This window comes from Vanessa atalanta, chromosome 8 (genome assembly GCF_905147765.1).
Source record: "Vanessa atalanta chromosome 8, ilVanAtal1.2, whole genome shotgun sequence".
Classification (NCBI taxonomy): Eukaryota; Metazoa; Arthropoda; class Insecta; order Lepidoptera; family Nymphalidae; genus Vanessa; species Vanessa atalanta.
In genome coordinates, this window is record NC_061878.1 from 11,613,821 (window position 1) to 11,641,326 (window position 27,506).

Below are 27,506 nucleotides of genomic sequence, written 5' to 3' on the forward strand. Positions count from 1 at the left end.
AAATCAATATTTTTAATCTTATCAAATTAGATTATTCATAATGTGTGAGATTGTGTAAAAAACAATCGGCATAAACATCTAATTAATTATTAAAACATAAATTAAAAAAAATATATTTACGCCAGTATCACGGGAGAAGATAATAGTTTTTTATAAGTATTTAGAATATAATACATATATATATATATCAACTTTAACGTCCTGTTTTTAATGACAAATAATAACAAGATTATAATAATTGTTATTGTTGCCGATCTAAAAGAATATGTCTAAAACGTAAAAATATTTCTGAAACACCTCGTTTTTTCGCCCAGGGAACCGGAAAAGTAATTCAATTGAGGAATGCTGGAACATTTCTTGCCACTATTCCATGCGGAGATAATTTGAACAGAAGTTTTTTAAATTTCGATTTCGATTTAATTTCTCATATAATTATTAAATAAATAATAACTTTAAATTTTAGAGAGTAGAAATATACTAAAAAAACAGATAGGAATATGCCAAGGACGATAACTGTCATAAATTAAATAGAATAGGACGAATATTAGTTATTAGCGTCAAACTAACCAAGATGAGTTCAATGAGTGTTTGCACAGACAATGGGCACTTATGTTTTATATTGTGACGAATATGTCACACTGTGTAATGAAACAATTTTACGTCAAGGCTGAAAATAATTTCGCGATTGATATCTAAAACGTTTAAATATCAAGCTTCTGTCAACAGGACTAAGAAATATGATTATATTATTATTATGTACAACACTTAACCATACTTACTAGCATTAGTACAATAGTATAGGTATGTAACTTAACTTTTAATATAGTTCTGGAAAATAAAGTGATTGTATAAGCCTCTTTGAAAATTTTTGATTTGATTTGAATTTTTTTTTCGCTATTGATAGTATAAAATATATTAGTATTAAGAATTTTTTCGAAAACCTTGAGATAATGGTCCTCACTTAAAAAAGAAAGAAAGTCCTACAACAGTTATATTAAAAATAAAAACAACGTTTGCCAAGATCATTTCCATACGTGACAACATTTAATTTCTGTTCGTCGATATTAATATCCTAGGCATGTATTCATATATGATGCTGGCAAAACTATTATTAGTTTTATACCAAATTTGCATTCAGCTATCCTCGTCGAGCAAGGAAGTAAACCTTAGATAAATACTCTGCCATGTAACTTGCAAATAAAGTATTTTCGGGGAGTAAATACGGCAGTGTGAGGAGCAGCGGAAGTCTGCTATGTAAACCTGGTATTAGATGTCGACAGGTAGTATATTACGAGAGAACGTAGGCATTTAGTATAAGGTGACATTCTTAAAAGGTCAAGTACTTCTTATAGTTGAATACGTATATTAGCGACTGGATTATTTTGTTTTATTTATAAATTTATTTTATTTACCATTTAATTGATTTATGTTGTGATGCTTTTTTTTATATTGACAGTGTCTTCGTTTATGGGCTAACCCATTCATAACTTATTCTACCACTAAACAGTATTAATAATAATAAGTACTGTTTATGTGTTGTGTGTGATTCTCTCACAGGTTAATCGTTTCTTAGTTCTTATGGCTGGTGGTGTATTGGTGATGTTAGTAATATTTATTATAGCACTTATGCCAATGGTTGCCACTTCCCATCACTTGGCCATTCCGTCTAGCCATATATTAAAAAAGATATCCTATGTAATGGGTAGTGTAACACTGCAAGTTTGAAGACGCCTCCTTCTCACGGACATACATTATCATAAAGAAATATGGTAAATACCACAAGCAGGACAAACTAAACTGCTCCAAGCATATTAGCTATAATTAAAGTTTAATATTCACTTATACCATTTTATTGTCTTCATAAATAAAATATAATGAATACATAATAATAAATGTATTCATCACATTATATCTTGAATATTTATATTTAAATTATTAAATGTTTAGAAACCGGTAATTTTTTGTTTCTAATTAAATGCAAATTAAATATAAAATGAAAACTGCTTAATTTCCTTTTTTGTAACCGACTTTATCTTGTATGATGTCGATCTTGACCTTAACCTTTTGAAACAAAATTCGTTGGACGAGTTTTCAGTTCGTTTTATTTATCAAAATAGTTCATATTTAATGTGTAAGTTTTGGCAAGCAAAAAGAGCGCAATATTTTCATGCGAACATTTATAATAAATAAATGTACCTATTATTTAATACACTTAAATTAATATGAATAATTTCGTACAGGTCTAAGATAGACCCGTTCGAAATCTATACTTAATTATTGATCGTTAAGAAATAATGACTTTTTAGTCGACAACATATATCCGCAAAATTCGTATAATCGAGATATTTCAATATTAATTCCATAAAATTCAATGACACGATGGTCAACGGGCGGCCATGTTTTAAATTTAAAGGTGCGTTCAGTAAGTGTTTTCCAAATAATAATTTTGTGCAAGTACGGGAAACTCATTGGGAACTTATCCACAATAAATTATTAGTAAATGATAAACCGCATTTGTTTAGTTTTATTTATTTATCCGACCGAAGCGGGTTTTTCATTAAGTTAATAAAATAATAACGAAATTAAAATGCATATTTATTTAACTTTTGAGAGACTTTCCCGTAAGAAAAAATATGCCCAATGTTACATTTAATACGCTCGATTTTCATATTATTTTATTTTCCGATACACTTTAACATGAGTTCGTAACGTATTAAACGATTAGATCTGCGCAATAAATCTTTTAAAGAAAATAATGTTTCTTGAATTAAAATTAAAACTCTATAAGAAATAAATGTATTTTTATAACTTAGTTTGAAATCAATTTATTTGTTGTTTTAATATTGAGAGCTCGTTCTCACATTTTTTTTTTGTTGACTACGTAATTTTTGTTTTATCCGCCGTTCCTTATTGGTTATAATTTATAGCGCTTGCCATTCATTTTTATCATTATCTAAGCCTATTAGACATATTATATTTAGAATGACGCCACATACTACAAACACACATAAGTCTTTTCCTCCTGTTTCTGAATTAATTTATTAAAAAAGTATTCGCATTAGTAACAAGTTAATATCATTTATATCATATATTAATGGAAATTAAAATAAATACTTATACTTGTGATGTTGCTTATTGTTTTTGAGGAGAAGAGATTATTTTAAGAAATTCTTAGCCTGAAATTTGGAGGTACGTAGTTCTTATAATATACTTCTATTCCTGTTTCATCTCTTTCTCCCTCTCTATTTCGTTTAATGTACGAATGATAATGACCCCGAAAGATAATACCAGGGTTTTATTTTTCAAATATTTTGACCAATAGAAATTCTAGAATCAACACATCGAATTCAAAAGTCACAATTACATTCCTAAGTACTTCACAAGACTCGAATTAAAAAGTATTGTCCTTATACTGTTAATTTAATCATTGCTTTTATTAAAACCAATAAAGTTTTTATGATGCGAGGGCCAATAGCGTGTACCTATGTTGATTGAAAATAAAAATAAGTAAACTTAAAATACGACAATATTAAATTTTTTACGTTCACGTTTTATGACTTTATACAGCCTGCTAATAGACCCGGACATTTAAAGTTGGAAATAATTAAAACATTATAAATAGTGTCGGTATCCTACTCTATTATATTTGCTATATATATTTCATTTCACAAGTACTTAAATATCAGAATTTTATTTACACAGCTGATGTTATTGTACGTGGTTGTACTATTCCATAATACCTAGCTATTAAATGAACTAAAGATATAAATTTCTTATTTGTATCGCAGTACATTTTTCAATCGGTCGATATCAGGCCGAGGTCGGGCTGATAAATAAAATGATTGGGGTTTTCTATAGAATCAGCCAGGAGTCTGGAAATTGGAAGTGTGTAAAGCACGTATGGCGGTTAGTTAAGCTCATGAACTCTCTCCGGCCGTGTTTTGCCGTCCCATCGGATTATAAGAGTTAGGGAAACTTGAGTGCATCTGTATTTGCGCACTCACTTGTGCTCTATAATATGTCCAGCTTAATTGGCTGGTCTTCCTCGAGATTGACCGCCGTGGCCAGAGTCGGTCATACTGTAAACAATAACTAAACAAGATTCGAGAAGTTTTTAATGATAATTATACATTAAGTCTTCATTTTTTATAAAATCAAAATATACTTTATTCAAGAATTATTATTAATACTGAGTCATTTTACAAAACTACAAAGTTACCATTTAAATAACCTTTTAATCAATTGTCTCGTATAGAGTGCCGTACACAATAACAGATATCAGAAAAATGCCATCGATATTAAAAAAACCATAATACAGATAAGAACGTGTGTTGTCTTCCTATGTTAAATAAAAAAGTGTCACGTCTTACAGCGGTAATGGCACACAAATAGATAATGTGATAAAAAATCAAGAACAAGGTTATATTTTTCATTGTTTGCTAAAAAAAGTCAAACCCATTTTATTGTTATCACAAGAATGTAATATTTGTTTATTGTTGTTATGATGTTTGATTAAACGTTAAAACAGATTGTTTGATTTGTAAAGTGACGTTTAAAGTGAGACGGCCTTTTTATAATAATACGGGATGGTCATCATCGTCCAGGCACCAATGTGCAGTAAGAAATATTAAGCATTCCTTACATTGCCAATACGCAACCAACGTCAGAGCTAAGATGTTATGCGCCTTGTGCCTTTAGTTTCACTTTCTCACTCACTCTTCAAACTGGAACAACGGCTGCTGGCGGTAGAATATCTGATAAGTGTGTTGTACCGTCCCTGACGAATTTGCACAAAGCCCTACCCAGTAAAATGAGAGCCGAGATGGCCCAGTGGTTAGAACGCGTGCATCTTAACCGATGATTTCGGGTTCAAACCCAGGCAGGCACCACTGAATTTTCATGTATTTATAATTTGTGTTTATAATTCATCTTGTGCTCGGCGGTGAAAGAAAACATCGTGAGGAAACCTGAATGTGTCTAATTTTAACGAAATTGGGGCAGCATTATGGAATATGCTCCAAACCTTCTCCTCAAAGGGAGAGGGAGGCATTAGCCCAGCAGTGGGAAATTTACAGGCTGCTAATTCTAATGCTAATGTTACCAACTAAAGCCCTTTTTGAATAATGTTCATGTTTGCAGCTCACTGAACCACACTTATCTGATGCGGTTTGATGGATGCTTACCTATCTTTTACACTATAATCAGACATATATATGGTTTCTTCGCGATACTTTACCACCGAATACCAGATATAGATAAATTGGACATTTGTTTGTTTGTTCTATGTATTTATTTATACTTTGTTTGGAAAGGATGGGGGTGATGGGGGCAAAGAACAGCATATTATATAGAAAATATTTTATATTATTAAGGAACGGTTCTTTAAATTTCTTTCGTTATTTTAAAGTAAAAGACAAAATCACTCTTAAATAAAATCGACAGCTGCGCCTAATGTCAAAAGGCAATTATTGTAAAATAAGACGAACTTATCCACAGAGTGATGAACAGATAATAAAATATTTTGTAATATGTATTTCGGTATGATTCCAAAAAAGGATGTATATTTGACTTTCATGGATTTTATTACTTGTTTATCTAGGTATTTTAAAACATTATTGCAACAGAAACATTGCAAATTGGTCAAGGTAAAAAAATCTGTTAGAGCAATTTTATGCAAATTGAAATATGATTACGAAAATGATAAATCTACTAATTTGAATCTCTTTTATTTCAAAAACATTTGAAAGATATGTTACTGAATTTAAAAATATAGCAATTATATATTTATATTTTAAGTTAGATTTCTGATAGTTCACATTTGTGGTGATCGTTAATAGATACGTTTATTTTTTTGTAGAATGATTTTTTTTTCATTTATTATTGTAGCTAGACTGCTTTAATATAGTGAGAAAAAAATCGTAGCAAAATTCATTTACGTGAGACAAATAACGAAATTTTTTTACATGGAGTGCTGACGTAGACTTACATACAAACATTTATCAATTAAAACATACAATCCCGGTTAGCCTCCTAAGTTTTGACGATCTTATAAATGAAGAAGGAAATAAATAGAATATTTTACATTATTTAATCATATTTTTCTTTAATAAATTTTCATAATATTAGGGTAATTAGGGTAGCTTGCAAATAAATAAGACTAATTGGAAGAAAGTTTGCTAATATGATTTTTGTAGGAATTGATAGCACAGGATTTATTTTTGTATCAATTTATTTTAATTGCTTTAATCATGATAACGCCTAGCCCGAGGACACAATCTTTAAATATTATGAAAATATTTTTAGGTGCTTGCTACTTGATTAATAAGGTAACCTAACTAATATACTTATATATGTAAAATTGTACATATGTTTATCAGTTAGAATACATATATTTAGAATAGCGCTGCTGGGACATAAAAAGTATCAATTACTAGAAAAATAGTAACGCAAAAAAAAAATGTTTACCAAAATAAGAACACAATCCTTGAATAAGTCGATAACAAATATAATTCCTAAAGTTTTCCAGGAAGCGCTGCTGAAGTGAGAAGCACGTAATTTTGACTGGTTTTCCTTTAAGGATAAGTCGTAAGACGTATATGAAATGACGTTATATATGACGAACAATAATCATTACAATTCAAGATTGGTTTAAATAAGAAATAGTTGAATAGGTTTATTTGTTCAATCCCAGCCTTATCATGTTAAATTGCAGTGATATTTAAAGTGTTAACAATAACATACTTGAATCATTCGTTGCCTTGTAAACAAATTTACCTAATCAATACGAATAACAACATTCTTGAATGATTATTATTTGATTTAAATGATTATTTCTATCAAATATTGAAAGTGATTTCAATATTTTATAGTCATAATTGAAGAATAGTTGAAGTATGCGTATAATCCATACAATACTCACGACTAGACACACAGATTCGTCATGCTGGGTTGTATAGATATATTTGTTAAGATTATTTTATTGTACAGAAATGGATTTTGTTCATTAAAAAAAAATTACTCGATAAAATTTCAAAATAGCTGACTCACATACAACACACTGCTTACTCTAATCGGTGGGTATCAAGATTTTTTATCAACTTTTAACAACTTTCAACGACTAGTAGTTACTAGTTGTACCAGCGACTTCGTGCGCGTTCGAATTTAACAAAAAAGTTATTGTTGTAACCTAAGTTACTCCATATTTATATCTGTCTGGCTGTTCTAGAGATCAGCCGGAACAAACAGACAGATAGACAAAAATTTAGTAATATTAGAAACAGACACTCTAATTTTATTATATGTATAGATTAACACAGCCGCGAATTAAGTAAAGGTAGCTCACACTAGGGAAAATAGATTCACTTTAATTTATCTATTACACGTATACGTCTGTGCGAGTGTAATGTATATGTATGTACGAGTACATCGAAATATCGAATGTTTTCCTTTGTTTAAATCTTTTTATTAGACGGTATATTGTGCTACTGATTGATTAATCCTACCAAATGACATCGGTCACCTAACTTTTCTTTTACACATTTTTTTTAATATAAAATAGATACCTGATGCTGATTGGGTATCACCGCCCATAGACATGCTGCAACATTTTTAACCATTCGTTATATCACCAATGCACCACCAACCTAAGGAATGTAGTTGTTATGCCTCTTCTATCTGTAGTCACACTGGCTCACTCAAACTGGAACCGACATTAATATATAACCGGTTTGGCGGTAGAATATGTGATGAGTGGTATGTGGTATGTGTGGTTGGTAGCTACCCAGACGGGTGAAAAGCCATACACCTAGTCCTAGTAGTAACGGCTAATTAAGGAAGTTTTAATGTATTTATACATATGTCATTAGTATAATTTATGTACTCATATAAAACTATTTTTATTATTATTTATTATAAATCAATTGTGAGAACTATATACATTTATAAATAACAATGTCTTTCGATAGAAACAAAACTAAACAATTCCGGGAACATTTTTTACCATATTTATATTCATGATGTCGAAATTTCATTAAGAGCACCTTCTTTATATATTAAATTAAAAAAATATAACATTTATATTTTTTCCTGTTTCAGATGCAGCGGTTTCTACTAGCTGTGTTGTCCTTGTCTGTGGCATACGCATCTGAATTGCCGCCGTCTTGCAGTAAGCCAGTGTATTGCAACAGCCAACTCTTACATTATGTTCAGATGTCAAACATTTATCCAGATTCAAAAACGTTCGTTGACCTTCAGATGAGAAATGACGAAAACAGCACACTCGCCGCTTTCGATGATTTACTTGCGGAAACCAATAACAATCCTACTAAAGAACAAATTCAAACATTTGTAAATGATCATTTCGATGCGACGAGTGAACTCGAGAATTGGACTCCTCCTGACTACAGGCCAGATCCAGCTTTTCTTGCGTCTATTAAAGATGAAAAGTTGAGGCAATTCGGAAAGGATATCAATGATATTTGGCCTACTCTTGGTAGAAAAGTCAAAGCGGAAGTTCTCGATAATCCTGGCCGATTTAGTCTTATTCCTGTCGATCATGGTTTTATTATACCCGGAGGAAGATTTAAGGAACTTTATTATTGGGATACGTATTGGATTATTGAAGGCCTTCTCACAAGTGGAATGAAAGAAACAGTCAAGGGAGTTATAGGTAACCTCATCGAATTGTTAAAGACAATTGGACACATACCAAATGGAAGCCGATGGTATTATCAAGAACGAAGTCAGCCACCATTATTGACGGCAATGATGTCTCTTTACATTCGAGAAACGAAAGATATAGATTTCCTTAAAGAAAATATCGATGCTCTCGAAGAAGAACTAGATTATTGGCTGAAAACGCAATTAATAACATTTGAAGCGAACGATAAAGTTTACACACTGCTTAGGTATTACGCACCTAGTGAGGGTCCACGTCCTGAATCATATTATGAAGATTATACTGAAGCCCAAACTTTTGAAACACCGGAACGTCAAAGTCAATTCTATATCGATATAAAAAGCGCTGCTGAGAGCGGCTGGGACTTTTCCACGCGTTGGTTCATTAATGATGAAGGAAATAACAATGGTAGTTTGAGGACTATTCGCGCAAGTGAAATCGTTCCCGTTGATTTAAATTCCATATTTGCAAATGCTCTTCAAGACGTCGCAAATTTCCAAGTTCTTTTGCGAAATCGTCGTAAAAGCGCACACTGGGCGTACCTTGCTAAGCAATGGCGTAGTACAATTAAAGAAGTATTATGGAATAATGATGATGGAATTTGGTACGATTGGGATTTAGTAAACAAACAACACCGCAAGTATTTTTATCCGAGTAATGTAGCACCATTATGGATGGGTGTTGTTGATCAACGATTCATCAGAAAAAATGCCCCTAAAATTCTCGGATGGCTCAAAGCGTCGAATGGTCTTAATTATCCTGGCGGAATTCCCACTTCCTTAATAAGAAGTGGCGAACAATGGGACTTTCCTAACGCATGGCCTCCTCTAGTTAGTGTTGTAGTAAATTCCTTAGAGGCTTTAAACACCAAAGATTCTGTTCGAATGGCTTTTGAAATTGCCCAAAATTGGGTTCGAGCGTGTCACACTGGATTTTCTGCGAATAAACAAATGTTTGAGAAATACGATGCCGAAGTACCGGGAAGGGTCGGTGGTGGTGGAGAATACACAGTCCAAACCGGTTTTGGTTGGTCCAATGGTGTAGTTTTAGAGTTCCTAGGAAAATATGGTCATAAAATTACCTCGCATGACTCAACAGATGATTTACTTACTGTAATTCCATCTAATACTGCATCAAAGAATACGGGACCTAAGATTGGTGAAGATAAAAAGAGAGATTCGGAGAGTGAAGAAAAGGATTAACAAGTACATATGCCTTATAAAATAAATAAATAATTAACAGTATTCAATGCTAGCGAAAAATGAAGGCAGGCTTAATTGATTTGAAAACCCTTAAGCGTTAGTAGCATAACATTAATACTTAAAAACATTTCATCTGAGTATACAAAGAAAGCAAGAGTTACCAGTTACATAATAAATATATTTTAAGATCGGTCGCGTGCCATTTACAAATAAGCACAAACTAGTTTTTATTCCTATTAAATAATAATAAATGTATAAATAAAAATATTATGTACATATATTTATAAAACTATATTTTCCTATATACAATTATAAATAAGTAATATTGTTCATTTCAGTCAATATGACGGTTAGGACTTACGTGTGATTACAAATTAAAAATATACGCCTAGTTTAAAAGGCATTTACTATATATAAGCAAATTTTGTTACTGGTAAATTGGTTAGGAATAATAGTTAAGATCTTGATCAAATATATTTCTCATAATCAACATATTTCAACTTCGCACGTACTAGAAACTCTTTAGGCCTGAATACGGCCAAATACTGTAATCCGAACAAATTAAATATACATATTAACAATTATTATTTAACCTGGGAAACTTTTTTTTTTTATAAATGTCACTTCAATGTATTTTAATTATGTTCAATATAATTATTAGGCGGCTATTTTCATATGATACCTATGTATACAAACGTAATTTAATTTATTTCTTCTTAAATCACATTTATCGTGTTATGTTTAATTATTTTTTGTTATTCGGTATATAAGAATGTTTAATTATTCTTTAATGTTATCATTTTAATGAACAACTATGAATATGTATATTACAGTATGATATATTTAAGAGAAATAAGTTTTAAACTTTAAAAAAAAATAGAGAATTATTTTTGTAATGTTAAACATATGTAAACATATATTTAAATGTACTATCACAATTATAAACCCATTAGATACCTTAATAACGAACAAAGGAATATAAATGACGTACTTAATAATAAAAGGCTGTGTCTTAACTAGCTATTTTGTTTTTTTTTTAATCTTTTGTATCTATATCGGGCAGCGTGAGAAATAAAAAAGCGTTGGTTCGTGATTTTTTTTGTTCTATTCTAATTAAACGAATAAATTAATGATGAAACTACTATATCTATTAATTTTACACGTGATCGAGTTTTTGTTTCAATCATTTACATTTAGTAAAGTTGAATGTTTTATATACATAAATCAAAACATTTTAAACTATTATTTCTATTAATTTTACACGTGATCGAGTTTTTGTTTCAATCATTTACATTTAGTAAAGTTAAATGTTTTATATAAATAAAAACATTTTTATATACACACATAAATGTTTGTATGTTTGTCCTCTATGCTTTTCATTGGTTTGTAGACTGCCGGTAATGTTATTGGTCCAAAAACAAAACCAAAACTTTGTTTTACCCATGCAAAGTCGGCACGAAAAGCTAGTAAGGTAGAATACTAAGAAAATGTACTTATATACTTTAGAAAGATAAGTAAATACTAGTACTACTATAACAATTAGCAAATAAGCCATTTTTTGATATGTGGTCACTTAGACACTTATAGGCTCCGACATAGTGAGCAAATATAAGAAAATATTATTTGTTACTAGCGACCCGCCCCGGCTTCGCACGGGTGCAATGCTGATAGTAAATATACTAAAGAATGTCTTACAACGTTCACAGTTTTTCAGTCATTAGACAATACAAACCGTTATGTCCCTGCATTTTAAATCTGTAATATCTTCGAAAATATACATTTAAATTACATGCTGTAAAGGGCCATATTGATCTATGAATTAAATTCACAATGTATTTATGGTACTTCATTGGATAAGGATTAATGCTGTTTTGCTTAAAATCGCTTCGAAAATAAGCCATTATTTCTCCTAAAAAGGAAAGGATAAAAAATGATTGTTGTGGGCTATCCGTAAGAGAAGAGACCTTTTTAAAGTGTACAATACTGTAGTACACAATTTTGATCTATCTCGTAGGGTTCAGCCAGCGTTTGCAATGTAAGCGCAAAAAATGTTTTTATTTACGACATAATTTCCGAAACTTCTAAAATTGTCAGCGTTTCTCTTCTATATTGTGCATGTATTATACATGTATATAAACCTTCCACTTTAATCAATCTATCTATTAAAAAAAACATCAAAATTCGTTGTGTAATTTTAAAGATCTAACAAGACATAGAGACAGGCAGGGGTGAGCGACTTTTTTATACTTTGTAATGATGATAATGAAGCTGAGATGAGCCGAACCGCTTGGAGATAAGAACATTAAATCAAAGATTGCAGGCTGGGGACCGGGCAAGTACTAAATTTTCATGTGGTATTGTTTTTGTTTTTTAATAATTCATTATAACACATAGAAAAAGAATTAATCTCATGATTGGCAGCGGAGGAAATCATCGTTAGTAAAATACACGTGTTGTATAATCTCCGACTTATATTATGTATCCATTTAACCGCTTTGAAGCTGCGTGGTGGAATAGGCTTTACTTATTAGCTGGTAGGTCTTAGTGTAAGCCCGTTTGAGTAGGTTCTCCACTCCTAATACATTCTACCGCCAAGCAATAGCAATACTTAGTATTGTTGTGTTCTAGTTTAAAGGGTGAGTCATCGTTAGGTACTATTTATTGAGTATATATTTTGACTTAATTTTTTTATGTTTAGCCTGAGGCACATAAAATATATAGATTGAAAAATAAGTATTTAGTTTAAATATTGATACCGAAAATGCTGGCTAGATTCGAAAAAAAATCTCAATATTATATTACATGCCTGCTTCAACATATATTTCATGGCATAATTTTGGTTGTCTTAACTCAGGAATAGTGGCAAATTAAACGGATCAGGGACTCATATACAACCTCATTCGCCTAAAAGCATAGGTTAACGCATTTTTTTTCTATTAGCAATTTTTTACATAGTAGCAAAATTTTACAAAACATACAGGCGCAATGAAATTTTTAAACTACTAAGCGATCTTTCATAAAATGAATGTAGAATTTAATTTTTTAAATACTGATTTATTTTATTACCTTAAAGATAATAATAAATATTAATATTTGCAGCTATAAAAACAATAAATAATGAAGTAATTAAATACTATTAATGTTATGTATTAAAAACTTGTTACATTAAAATTGAGTTATTTAACGTTGCACGTGACGTAACAATGACGACTGCTACTCGTGTACGCATGCGTGCGTTCACAAGCATTAATAATTGACAAGATCAACGATGATAAGACAGATTTATCACGTAATATTATAAAGTCAAACTGACAGTTACATCTGATGCGTCTAGTGAACGGCACGCGGAGCGTAACTTATAAAATCGCAGTGTTTTCGTGTTCCAGCTGATCTAATGCTGGCTAGATTGCAGTGAAAGCGCTTACGTCCGCTGCGATGGGGCATTTGACCAAGACTCGCTGACATACATCGGTCATGGCTCGGATTATGTGCTTAATAGCAGTCACAAGGCGGACGTTCGCCCTATCGGTTTGTTCTTGCGTTACGACACAAAGGTTATGTTTATCAAACGCGTCCGCACACTCGCCGGCTAGAGTGCGAAAAAAAATTTAATTGAATTAAACATGCTGATCCAACGGCTTCGACGTTATGTGCCGCTTTATCCGGTACTGGGATTGTTGGGTGCTTGTGCGCACGCTATCACCTTAGTTCCAACTTGCAATTCATCTGTTTACTGTTCTGGAGAACTCTTACGAAGAGTACAACTTGCACGCATTTTTCCCGACTCGAAGACTTTTGTTGACCTGAAGTTACAACGTTCTGAAAATGAAACATTAATAGATTTCGCGAAACTGATGGCCGAAACAAATCACAATCCCACGCGTGAACAACTTGTTAACTTTATTGATAAGCATTTCGAAGAAGGTAAGGAACTTGAACAGTGGAGACCGCCAGATTTTGATCCCGATCCACCGATTTTGCAAGAGATTGCTGATCCTAAATTGAGGTCATTTGCTAAAAATATTATAGCAATATGGGAAAAATTAGGACGAAAGGTTCAAGATGATGTAAAAACTCATCCAGAACAATACAGTTTCATTTATGTGCCAAACGGTTTTATTGTACCGGGTGGAAGGTTCAAGGAATTATATTATTGGGATTCATTTTGGATGGTTCGTGGTCTTCTCATTAGTAATATGACTCAGACTGCTAAAGGCATGATAGAAAACTTATTGTATTTAGTTGAAAGATATGGTTATATACCCAATGGTAGTCGCGCGTATTATTTAGGCAGGAGTCAACCGCCTTTATTGGCTGCCATGGTAGCTAGCTATTTTGCGACTACCGGAGATATTTCATGGCTTGAGAAACATATTGGAACTGTTGAAAAGGAATTAAAGTATTGGTTAAATAAAAAAAAGGTAACAGTCGAAGTAAAAGGAAGTAAATATATGTTACTAAGATATTTGGCAGATAGGCAAGGAATTGGGCCACGACCAGAATCGTACTTTGAGGATTATTCAAATGCTCGAATTTTGCCAAATGAAGATAAACGAGAAGATTTTTACACGGAAATAAAAAGCGCTGCAGAGAGCGGATGGGACTTCTCTTCGAGGTGGTTTGTCACAGACAGTAACAAAGTCGTTGGAAATCTAACGGACGTACATGCGACTCGAATTTTACCAGTTGATTTAAATGCAATATTTGCTGGAGCCCTCGAACTCGCTGGTAATTTTCGTAATACTCTAAAAGACCGAAGAGAGGCCCAAAAGTGGTGGAGCTTAGCGAAATATTGGAGAAATGCTATAGATAATGTTCTGTGGGATCCTGTAGAGGGTGTTTGGTATGACTATGATGCTCAAGCTAAATCATCTAGAAAACGTTTCTATCCAAGTTGTGCAACGCCATTGTGGGCAGGTGCAGTCGAGGAATACAATGCACCGAAATATGCTGCACGATTAGTGAAGTATCTCCTATCGACCGGTGCGCTCGATTTTCCTGGTGGCATACCAGCATCGATACAAAATTCCGGCGAACAGTGGGACTTTCCAAATGCTTGGCCACCTCTTCAGAGTATATTAATTGGTGGATTGGAGGCTAGTGGTAACGAAGAGGCTCAACAATTAGCCAAAGAGCAAGCCAAGTTATGGATTCGATCTAATTACATAGGTTTTAGTATATGGCAGAAAATGTTTGAGAAATATGATGCAGAACAGCCAGGTCATGAGGGTAGTGGGGGGGAGTATATAGTGCAAGATGGTTTTGGTTGGACGAACGGAGTGATTCTCGAGTTGTTACAAAGATATGGCAAGGATATGATACTTGTTGAAAACCCAGTTGACCCTTTTCCTTCTGTTAGCTTAATTTTATAAGTCATAATAATATTAAAAAGTTAAGTTTAGACTAGTTATAGCAACTTTTGTATTGTATTGTAAAATACTTTTCGAAATAAGCGAAAATATGTTTTATACATTACTTAATATAAAAGTATTGTAATTTACTTATGAAGTTAAATGTGATATTAACAGTTAAATGATAATTTAATTTTGTAATTAAAGACCTACTGTTTTTCATTTCCATACATTTATTGATACCCTAAGCATATAAGGTAATTAACTTGTAAATTTAACGTAATCCAGTAACCAATAGGGACGACTATATTACAAATAAATGAATTGTTAGTTATAGATCAGAATTTTCAATGTAAACATGTAGATCCCAACTTCTTATCAAATGTATTACGTATGTACTAGTTTCGTATTAAAGCATATATAGTAATAACATTATTTCAATATCATAAATATATAAACGAAAAAAAAAACTCTTGATAAAGTTTTTATATTTATAAATAATGAGACATAGATAAAGTGTCTTACAATAACACTTAAAACATATTTATTATTATTACAGACGATAAAATTACATAAATTATTTTTTTTTTTTAACCTAGATTGTGATATAATAATGTAACAAACGTAAGGTCTAAATTAAAGATATAAATTAAAGCTGTTTATTAGAAATATAAAAAAGTAGAGATACTGAGTAAAGTAACAGACTGATATCCCATAGCTGGGAAAAAGATTAAAATTTTATTCCACCACGCTGCTCCAATGATGGGTTGGGCTTAGTCGATAGAGAAGATTTAATTCAAACATTTTTTCATTAAGAGACAATAATAATTACAATGAATTATATATCAGTAATAAAATGCTATTATAAACAAGAATCCTAAATTAGGACTTGTAAAACTTTTATAAAAGAATTTTATATATGGAGGCTTATTAAATATTGTATATATGTACTTTATTTTTTATGTTTTAAATTGTGCGTATCATCTCCGCAGGTTTTTCCTTTTACCAGCAATTAACAATAATTAAAATAAAGTTGATATGTTATAATGCGAAGTCGTTAAATGAAACGCGATTCACTGTACGCACTAAGCGTCTCGTTAGATCAAACATGTTGGTATTATAATCATACTTAACAAAACGTACTCGTATGTTCATTTCAATTCACGCTAACACAACTTATTTGATTGCTATGAAATTTTCATATACCTACTGATCAGGTTTCAAAATAATCATTACCTTTATATATAGTTCATAATATGTTGGTTATTTTATTAGATATATTTAATTTCGCCAAACTTAACCTACTGATGTCGCCATCACAATCACTCAAGCTGCGTTGCTCTCAATTTCGAACAGTAATTTTGTCTTCGGTATTATATGTATAAATTCGTCTACATACTTGATTTATATATATACTATTCTATCTAGCATGATTGCTTTGCGTGGAATTCGGTTTGTTTTTTTTATGGTATAGGTTGGTGGACGAGCATATGGGCCACCTGGTGGTAAGTGGTCGCCACCGTCCGTGGACAATTGCGCTATAAGAAATATTAATTTATATTTATTATTCTATTTCTTACATCGCCAATGCACCTCCAACCACGGGAACTAATATGTTATGTCCCTTGTACCTGTAGTGACGTAACATCTATATTTCCAAGGCATTGGCGGTGAAAGGAATTGTTATAATTTCGAACAGACAAATGTCACCTTAGTCTGCCCGTGACCAAGAACACTGCAAAGTGCTCGAAACGTCGGGATGTTAAAATAAAATAATTAATATACGCGATTAAATCCGTTAAAAAACTAGTTTTATTTCAATTGTTATAATTTCTTACAGCGCTAATGTCAACGGTCAGTGGTCCACTTACCATCAGGTGGCGCTTTGGCCGCCATACCTATGTAATAATAAAAAGAAAATAATCCGTTTCGAAGATTACCCCGGACAAACACAGATAAAATTAAAGATTATATTGTTTTGGTTTGGGTAATTCGTAAATAGCTATATGAACTTAACAAGGGCGACGTTATTTGAAATCATAGATCTTGAATTTAATTTTTTTATATAGATGCAAAACATTGAGACCGCTATAAGCGATTAGACCGCCTTTACGCACCATTTATCAAATATTTTTGGTTTCTCTTATGTACATTGTGTTGTGCAATAAAGTATTTTAAATAAATAAATAAAATGTTTGCTTTAATTTGAATTTATAACATATAAAAAACTACATAATAACTATACAATGTCCGCTACAACATACGATAGATACAATTTCTGTGATATAAAAATAAAAATACTAATTATTGTTATTTTTATAACACAAAAATTAATTTATTTGTTACACATCCTTAACGAAAATACTAAGTTTAAGCATTTTTATTGAAAAAAATGCCATATAATAATATATTATTTTGAACCAAATAAATCCAATATATCATTTGTTGCGTCCATTATTGTGTACTATATACGGAAGGATACAGGATAAATGGTTAGACACAATACTGATTATGCTAAGTAGGTACCTATGATATGTTTGCGAATATGTACTAATCCAAATACATAATTATAATGGCTTATATTTTTAGTTGAATTAGTTAAGTAGGTACATTTTGATTTCTTAAATTAATAATATTTGTTGTATGATGTTCGTCATTCAAAACAAAATTTAATTAAAATATTTAAATAATTATTTGTATAAAAAAAATATACTTAATCATGCTTTCAGTTTGTTGGTCGAATACAACCGAACTATTCAATAGAGTGTAGAGTAAAAATTGGTAAATAAGGTTTTAAACAAAATATTGTTAATGAAATTGTTGAATCCAAATATATGTATATCTTATTTGAATAGTTTGGCATATCTTCGTAAAATATAAAAAATATATACTAATTATTAAAAAAAAACCTTTGGTAGAAAATTATATTACAGGAAGTTGAAAAAGGGTAAAGGGTCCTTGAGACGTGCATAGGGGACCCGATGGTTAATCCGACCCTGATCGAGTATGTTAAAAAATGATCTTGTCACGAGTGTTCATGCATATTCCTCATCATCATCACCATCAATGTTCATTGATATTCATAATTTCTTCTTCGAACAATAATACAGAAGAAAAAGATACATGCAGGTTTCATTCACGGCCGAACGCAACATGACTATAAACACAAAATTAAACACATGTAAATTCAAAAGATTGCCTGAGTTTGAATCTGCAATCATAGGTTAAGATTCACGCATTCTAAACACCATGCCATCTTAGTTATTAACATGTTTAATTATTTATAAAATACAATAAGTTTAACGTTAATACATTTAAAATTTTAATCCTGTGCCTTTAACACGGGTGTCCTAATATGTATTTATAAAAATAGCCAATAAATAGGGATGAACACTATTGCAAATTTATGCAAATGCAAAATTATGTCTTCATTTCATATTCTTGAATTGATTATATTTATTATTTATAAGCCCTAATAAAATAATAGCATAACATTAACGTTCGTAGAAATCGTTATTTACATTAAAATTAGCTGAGCTCGCAAACACTACAATGACTAGTAATAAAACTTTAACGAGTACAATTTAATTGTTTCGCTTAACTAATAATAATCGTCGTTCAGTTTGTTAATACGTAATATTTTTACTAATTCTTAGAGTGTATTCGTTAATATGTATGATTACACGAAAAGAAGCAAAACAATATTGTTATTAGAGACCTATAGAATATCGAGAATATTTTATTTTTTCTACAAATCCTTTAGTTCTTGATACTTTATATATACTCTTGATATTCTTGGTACTTGAATACTTTATTAAAATATCTTATCTTCTAATATTGCTATTTTTTCCTCCAAAGAAACATACAAGAACTACTGGTACACAGAATAAGTACCTATGTATTTATTTGTAGTATTAGGTATTTATTACATAAAAACATTACAGATAAAAAAATAATATGACGGACAAGGAAAGACATATGCGATGTAGCATATAATTTTATTGTTAGCAAAAACATTTAACTAAAGCATTCCATTTATTGAGAATCGCTGTCGTGTGATTTAGACTTTAGACATACCTAATTGCTTTAATTGGCCTTAATTAATGCCTGATCTGTCTTTAATTAGTGTGTCGTAAGTTTATGTGGCGCTTAGTAACAATGTATTGAACTAATGTGTTAGTTCTCTAGTTGTTAAATTAATTCTAAGCATATCATTGAACTGGAAAGGAGTCGTGTCCGTACATGATTTATTGTAATTATAATTGCTTGTACTTGCTAGTCGCTATAAACAGATAACAACAACAAAAAGTCATGGAAATATGATATATGTTATATGTATCACGCGGAGACCGTCATCACATATCGTTAGTAGGCACTGCTATGCTATTATTTTTATTTTTTATTGTGGAGGGAAGGTAATCGATCGAATCGACAAATGACAGTAGGTGGCTGTAAACAGTATTGTAGGGGCAGATTTTGAGGGGCTATATACTATTTTAAATTTTCGTACTAGCTATTTTAGCAACAAATGAACTGACGGTAGGTAATACCGTTAAACGTTACAACGTTAAACGTTACCGTAAAAACGTTTATAACGCCATAATTACATGGACATAAAGTTGTCGCACGGCAAAAACTTCGGGCATGCTTGTTCGGATGACTTGCTCTCTATAGGGCTAGGGCTGTGCACTAGGGATGATGTGAGGCAGCAACATATAAAAAAAAAACAATTAGACTTATTGTTATATGATAAAAAAGAGTGGAGTTAATCCTTGTTGACTTCCAGGCAGGAGACATAACATACATATATAATTATATTTAACTAACATGACTGTATTTTTAGATATTGAAAAAGTGTAACTACTGAGTTTCTTGCCGGTTCTTCTCGGTAGAATCTACATTCCGAACCGTTGGTAATTTTACTTTAAATAGTTTGTTAAATGACGATTCAAAAGTTCTTGAAGCCTACTTGAATAAAGTATATTTTGTTTTTGTTATTAAAATATGCTTTTTTATTCTTTGGCTTAGTTGCTATTAGTAAGTAGATTATAATTGTGCATTTGTCGATATGCATGATCTCCTAAGTCTGTCGATGTTCAAAGTTCAAACACCAGGTCGGTTTAAGATAAAGATACACGTGCTCAGGTCATTGAGCCGTCTCACATTTATAAAAAGAAAATACTCTATTCCAATAATAACAGGAAAAAAGCCAAACAAACAACATTCGACAGCAAATTGACGCGATATCATTGGTCCGAGAGCTTGATTAATCTGTAATATTCATTATTGATTTGCGAAAGAATTGTTGTCCTAATTTTGTTGGTAAAATTCAAGTGGAAATAAGTAGTTATTTGTAATAGTGTTGCATTATAAATAAAGATTAATCATAAACTCTTCGAAGTGCACAATATAGCTGAGTTATTAGCAAATCGCATGAAATAAAAAAAATTAAGGTTTGTTTATATTTTTTCCTACTTCCATTGGAATAGCCTATAAATTATTAATATATCTAGATATAATATCGCACTACAAAAGAACTAAACCGTACGAGCCAACTTTACTAACTTGGTGTGCGTGACAGTTACGCTTGATAGCCGACAAACGTCATACTACTTTTGTGTGCGTGTATTTGGAGGTAACTGTTGGCCACTATTGTTTTGAAACGTTCTCAGCTTAATTATAATCAAACATAATAATATCGTAGCTTTCTTGTTACTTTAGCGACCTAAAAAAATGTTAACGTCAAAAAAAAGTAAGTATTAATAAATACAAAATAATGTTTTTGAATGTATCACATGTTTAAGTACTTTTAATATATAGTGATAATCTATACTAATATTATAAGTGTGAAAGTAACTCTGTTTATTGCTTTTACATAACTAAACCACTGAAGAGAATTTGATGAAATTAGTTATAAAGCACGCTTGAACTAAACGGCCTTTTTTATGCCTAAAACCTAACGCCCAACCCCTAAAACGCGAGTGAAATTGCGGGCGACATCAGAATCATATTGTATAAATATACTAAACTTGATTTAAAAATGTTAAATTGTCATTGGAAATCTAATTATAAAAGTATTTTTTCATTGTCAAAGCAAATTCGAATTATTTAAAATTAAAACTTCTTGTATATATAGGTAATTTGCATAGACATCTCGGTTGTTCGTCCATTTTTTGACATGAATACTTTATGTTTTTAGACCATGATAAAACATTAATAAATTCATATATTATTCACAGATTTAAGAACTCTACTCAAAGCATAAACACCATTGAGATTGAATTTGACCTGACGTTATTGGTCGAGATTTCAAATAGTCAAAAGCGTTTTGAATGTCGGCTAAGTTGTTACGGGAACTTTGGAAGTAAAATTTAGGTGGATAAAAGTTGGAATGTGGAAGTGGAATACGCTTGTTTTATATATAAATAAAAACAATGTAATCAAGAATTGTCAGTAGTGTTAGCAAATCCCGCATGGAATATATAATCCTAAGGTTTATTTATCTTTACCGTTTATTTATCTTTATTGAAACATCACAATGACCGCTAAGTTCCATAAGGAGAAATATTCTACGTGGGTTTTTGACCGAAAAAATGTCTACTAAAAATGAAATGTATGAATTTTAAATACTACAATAGCTACAGGTTATCTGAAATAATATTTATGCGTTTATTAAATTAAGATTTCTAAAAGTGATTAATAAAATAATTTAATATTTAAAAATAGCTTATTTTTAAGACAGATCTCGGACGTTATATATTTTATTCGATTTATACTACCGAATACTATCCAACAATGCCACTAAGTTTACATTTACTTTACAAGAGGATACTCATTTTATCTTTAGGTACCCTCTATAAACATGATTTAGAAAATAATGTACTTTTAATTATAAAGTCTTGCAAGTCCACTATTTTGAAAAAACCCAAGTAAATGTAAAATCAAACATAACAATGAGAAAATACAGTTTTAAAATACAAACATACATACAAAGCATTTATAAATTTAACTAACATATACATAGTAAAATATTTGATTTGCATGTCTACTACAAGTGAACATAGCATTTCCAGGTTCATTCCAGATACATTCAATTAAAAAAAATGTGTAACATAAATTTTAAACTAGTGTAATTTATATTAAAAAATAGAAGCATCGTCAACATAATCTATAAATTAAACTAATTATTAATATCTTGTAATTATAAATTTTCGTTAAATTATTATTTATTATTCTTATCATCAATAAATTTACGCGAAAAGAAACAACTTATTTGATTGTGAAATAGGTTTTATTATGACAATATTTAAAACATACATTGGCTTTTTTGTTTTGATGTTAAAAAATGTTTAGGTGACAAAATATTTCTGCTTATTATAAAATTATTAATCTAAAGTAAATATATTATTAATATTTATTTAAATTTTTATTTATTATGTGACGATATTCCGGATTCGTAATTATATGCTACCGGTGTTACCCGTAATGTCCGGTTGAGCTTAGCTCATTGATCATTTAGATAAGAGCCGACTTTAAGAATACCTCTTACTATATTTAAAACTTCAAGAAAATGTAGTAAAATATTAACTTAAATTAATAAGTACTTACGGTATTAAATTATTAGAATAAAATGAATCTTGTGAGATTAGCGATAACGAATTAATGATGATTTTTAAAACTGATTAGATTTTTTATAAATAATGTTTACGTTTCACTTCGTAGCGAAGGATGCGATTAAAAAAGTAAAGAAGTACTTTAGTATATGTCAAAGGTGTATCTTCATGTGTGAGTGAATCTAAATTATAACTACTATAAGTTATACATTTATAAACTATTTTTGGGAAGACAAATTTAACATTTAGAAAAATATCTAGGTCTACTCGTACCTAATGGTTCAGCTTTCTTAGGAAACGTAAAGTAATGAATTAATCATAATATGTTTAAATGTACTCCCAACTAATTACCTTGTTGATATTGGAAGTAAAAACAAAAATAATATTTGGCTTGCGTAATGTAATAAATTATCTGTTACTTGTACTTGGCTGACACGCTACCGCGTGTCTAGATTATGTTTGAAAAAAAAAGGATTTCTTTTCACGTAGCCAGATTTTCCCACCTCTCGGCAGTAGGTACGCGTAGCTTATTTGAAATAAAAATAACCGACTAAGGGTTAAATTAACTGTAGAAAGTATTCAACAATTATATTAATTGATATTTAAATGAAATACTTCTTTCTTTTACTATCTTAATATTCTTAGTATTTTCAGTGTAGTGCAGAAAACAATAAAGTAGTTATTTTAAAATGGGTCATATTTCTACATTAAAATAACTAACGAAGTATATAATAAGTTAACTTATGTATATACATTTAAAAAGACAAATGCCTCGGTAAATAAATATAACCTCGACATATATTTGAAGTTATCACTAAATTTTAATATTAATTGGGCAGCTAAATTCAAGTGAGTTCTAGCGAAAATATATTTCCTTTATTTTCGCATTGACATGTTCATTATTGCTAATTTCATTCAATACCTTTAACCTTCTTGAAACCACAGTCACTTGCCGGAGCCACGGTAGGGGGTCCCATTTTACACCCAAACTCGGCTTCATACAAAGCTTGCTGAATTTTGAGTCGAGCGGCCGCGTTCTGTTTCGAATTCAATCTTTTTAGAGTTGAAGCGCAGCTCAGGAGGAACAGCTCGTCTAGATCCGTTCTGTTACATTGGCAGGGATCTTCTTCTGTTGAGTTGAGCCGCATCTTCTTTGCTTTCTTAAAGTCATCATCGTCATCTCTTTCACGAGAATCGGAAGATAAATCTGGGAGCGAATTTCCGGGCCGAGTTCGATTTTCTTCTTCGGGGTCTGAGTCGGATGTTTCACGTTTGCTTCTAAAAATAAATAGTACGAGAATTATTTAACACACTGTTGTTACTTATTCATTTTCCGGCTCCAGTTTATTGTTAATAATATGTAATTGTTAGGAATATTACATATTAAAGTTAGTAAAAGTAGTAAACAGCAGTTGACCGAAGGCTTTATTAGAGTAGGTTCAATGCCGCTGGACTATCTAGTAATAGTTAGAATATGGTGTAAATAGTAACTAAACAAGACCACGAGATTATGATATCACTCAATTGTGATAATAAAACAGTCATAAGTATAATATTAATATTAGTTAATTCTTTATCATAGGTTAAGTACCTGAACATTACCGTACATTATGAAAATATAGAAAAGTAAGCTTAGCAAAGATACAGAGAGAGAAAGAGTGTATATAGAATATACTACACATACGGCACATCGTTCTTCGCCTCAACATGTGGTATCAGAAATCGCATCGCGTGAAGATAGGGCCATCGCGTTCGTCCAGCGTGCGTCCGTTGGAGTTTAATGAATGAATCGCGCAACGAACGCCAGCGCTTCTTGCATTCTGATTCTGAAAAAAACAAAATTTTCATTCGGTTTTAATGTTTCACTAACTTCAGACCGTGATTTAAAAAAGGTATGTAGGTAGGTAAGTGTCACGTTTCTTTAATTTTTAAGTACTTTTTCTTTATTACGACAAATTATACATATTTTAAATATAGATATTTTTGTATATTTTTTAAATTAATATCTTCACCACCATAGACTGAAAGTATTATTAATTCCTTACATCCCCAATGGTTAACCAACCGTGGGAACTTACCCTTCATCAAAATATTTGATGAGTGAGTGGTACCTACTCAGGCGGGCTTGCACAAAGCCCTACCACCAATGACACGATGGCATTGTTGCCATCGTGTCATTTTTTTTCTTAATTAATTATATAATCTTCTACAATTGAAATAAGCTTTAAGCCTCTTTGGTAAACTCTCTTGGTTTTATAAATAGGAAGCCTTAATTTGAACAGTGAAACATCTTTGACGCAAATACCTTAAACTTCTTATTCTCTCACGCGTATTTTTTTTCAATTAAGTGTAGTTAACAAATCTTAGAAGGTAAGTAACGTGTCGATACACTAGCACACTAAAACAAATGCATGCAGTTATTAGCTCTTTTCTTCTTTTTTTTAATTACTAGCGATAATTGTTTCATTTCTTATACATGTAGTTAACTTTAATTTATAATTTAAGCGCATAACAAGTATATATAAATATAACCCAAGAGATCATAAACTATTACGATTCCACATATTGCTAGACCTTTACTGTATCCAGGCTATGCTCTTGTATGTTGATAAAAATAACATTATAGTCGTCGTCGACGTCGTTTTGACCAAAATTCGGCCAAGGCGGTTCTCAAATGAAACTAACTAAATACTCAGGATAATACTGTAAAGTGTCCTCTCAAACATAAGTGGTAGTTTATTTATTCCCTTACCCTCGTTATCCGATGGGACTATAACTGTCAGTGGACAAACTTAAACTCAAGCGACCAGACAACTACGCAGGTCACATGATAGTGCATAAACAAGTGCATTTCGTGAACTATCTATTTCTTATTCTCATAATTCGGTGGGACGGCAAATTCGACACGACCAAAAATAGCTCAAGTGTAGAACCGACTGTTTTACGTGTTTTCAGAGATTTGGTTGAATCCAGGACCTCGGGATCTACGACTGTATATCTAGCCACTAGACCAACGAGGCAACTATAAAGAAATATTATAACAGATGTCAAAATATATTTTATTAGAGTAGGCCCTTTGAAGTTCGAGCGGTTTGTAACTGATTCAAATTAGTTTTTATCCAATATTATTGAATTTGGCTTACTTCACATAAATAAAAATAATTATTTGGCGATTACTTGGCTTGATCAATGAATTTATTTTATGAAAATACCATGCGGACACCTGACCGTGTCTGCCACATCTGTATCCACCGACCAGCATTAGAGAAGCGCGGTGAAATCATTTCCAAACCTTCTTCTTAAGAAGAGGATGCTTTGGCCCAGTAACAGGAAATCTCACATTACTTTCACTTATATTTATTTAAGTATATACTTGGAATATTTAAGTAAACAGTTATATGTAAAACATAATAAGATTTTTATTACGTGACTACGAAAAGTTTTGAATTAAAATCGAAGAAAAGTTCGTAAGTATAGTTAATTACGTAAAATTAATGTTAATTAAATAAAATATTATAGATAATTTATTTAATTAACATTAATTAGTAGGGTTTTTCTGAAGTCATATCCCTAGAAGCAAGGCAAATGAAGCCTTATTATACTTAGGGTAGAATGGTCGTCGAATGAGACCCTCAAGGTATTAAAAAAAGATCAAACTTATTTCCCCCTTCATTTTCGCCTAATAAAAACATTACTATCGCAGTCTATTGGTACACTGTACTTTGAAACGAGTGTAACATTAATAATACTGTACAAAAATTTTGAAGAGAGTGTAAAATACTAAAAAAATAATGCATGTTTTGACTCACCAGATACATTGAGAGCTTCTTGAACTTCCTTCCACGCGTCATCCCTTAACTTAGTTTTATTAAAACCGCTGACTGATTTATCGTATAGAATTGGACGTTTCTCGACTTCTTTTATTAAGTCAATTTCGTTCATTTTTTGTACTATTTATTTTATGCTTAATTGACTAGACGTATATGCTGTTGATATTCTTATTGAGTATCGGTAGGAGATAATGCAACTTTTCTCATGCGTTGCTATAGTAACCGTTTGCGGATGTGTTAAAGTATGAAATTTCAAACTTTTTCAAATACGAAATCTCTGTGCCATGGATGTTGGCACCGTGTTTCGCGGTCACCCAACACTTAAAAACTCTATATTTACTTTAAACTGAAAATAATGTTATAATTTTAAATTTAAACTATTTAAATATTTGTACAAAATATTAGAGGTATCTATTTTCCGAAGTTGAAAAAAAATGGATGGCACGGTTTTATTGTAATTTTATTAAAAGTCTGACCAATGTGTGTTCTCCGAGGAAGGGTGTGTTCGACGCGGGTGAATACTGCACTGACGCGCGGGGCGTACGGGACGTGCGCGCCGCGCGTATCGAGCGGCGCGGCGTCGCGACGCAGTAGTCGCAGTGCCGTATGCCGACTTTAATTTTGTGCTAGTCGTCCACCGAATAAAAACTAAGGGGAGCAATCTACTAGATGTCATGATGATGAGCATTTGTTACGACCAACACTGATAATAATTTAAGTAATCGTAGTTATAAATTACAAATACATTGGCAAAAAGTATGTAAAATAAATTTGCATGAAAATTGCATGCATTATTTAAAAAAAATACAAATATTTTTTAATACAAATATTTC

General features: G+C 31.3%; 2 protein-coding genes across 2 annotated transcripts in view; one reads left to right on the top strand and one right to left on the bottom strand.

Moving 5' to 3' along the window:
- Window positions 1–15,566, top strand: part of LOC125065586 — a 31,434-nt gene extending 15,868 nt beyond the window's left edge. Inside the window, exons 2-3 of the mRNA XM_047673280.1 lie at window positions 8,095–9,860; window positions 13,493–15,566. Coding sequence (XP_047529236.1) covers window positions 8,095–9,860; window positions 13,493–15,251 — 3,525 coding nt within the window. The 3' untranslated portion in view covers window positions 15,252–15,566. The remainder of the gene's footprint in view (window positions 1–8,094; window positions 9,861–13,492) is intronic.
- Window positions 15,567–23,650: 8,084 nt separating this feature from the next.
- LOC125065850 lies at window positions 23,651–27,191 on the bottom strand. The gene is made up of 4 exons (XM_047673697.1): window positions 27,150–27,191; window positions 26,653–27,019; window positions 24,528–24,669; window positions 23,651–24,121 (listed from the first exon to the last, which is right to left on the bottom strand). Exons 2-4 carry the CDS (start codon window positions 26,783–26,785, stop codon window positions 23,755–23,757), a joined length of 642 nt encoding a protein of 213 aa, XP_047529653.1. The 5' UTR covers window positions 26,786–27,019; window positions 27,150–27,191; the 3' UTR covers window positions 23,651–23,754.
- Between the last annotated feature and the right edge of the window lie 315 nt (window positions 27,192–27,506).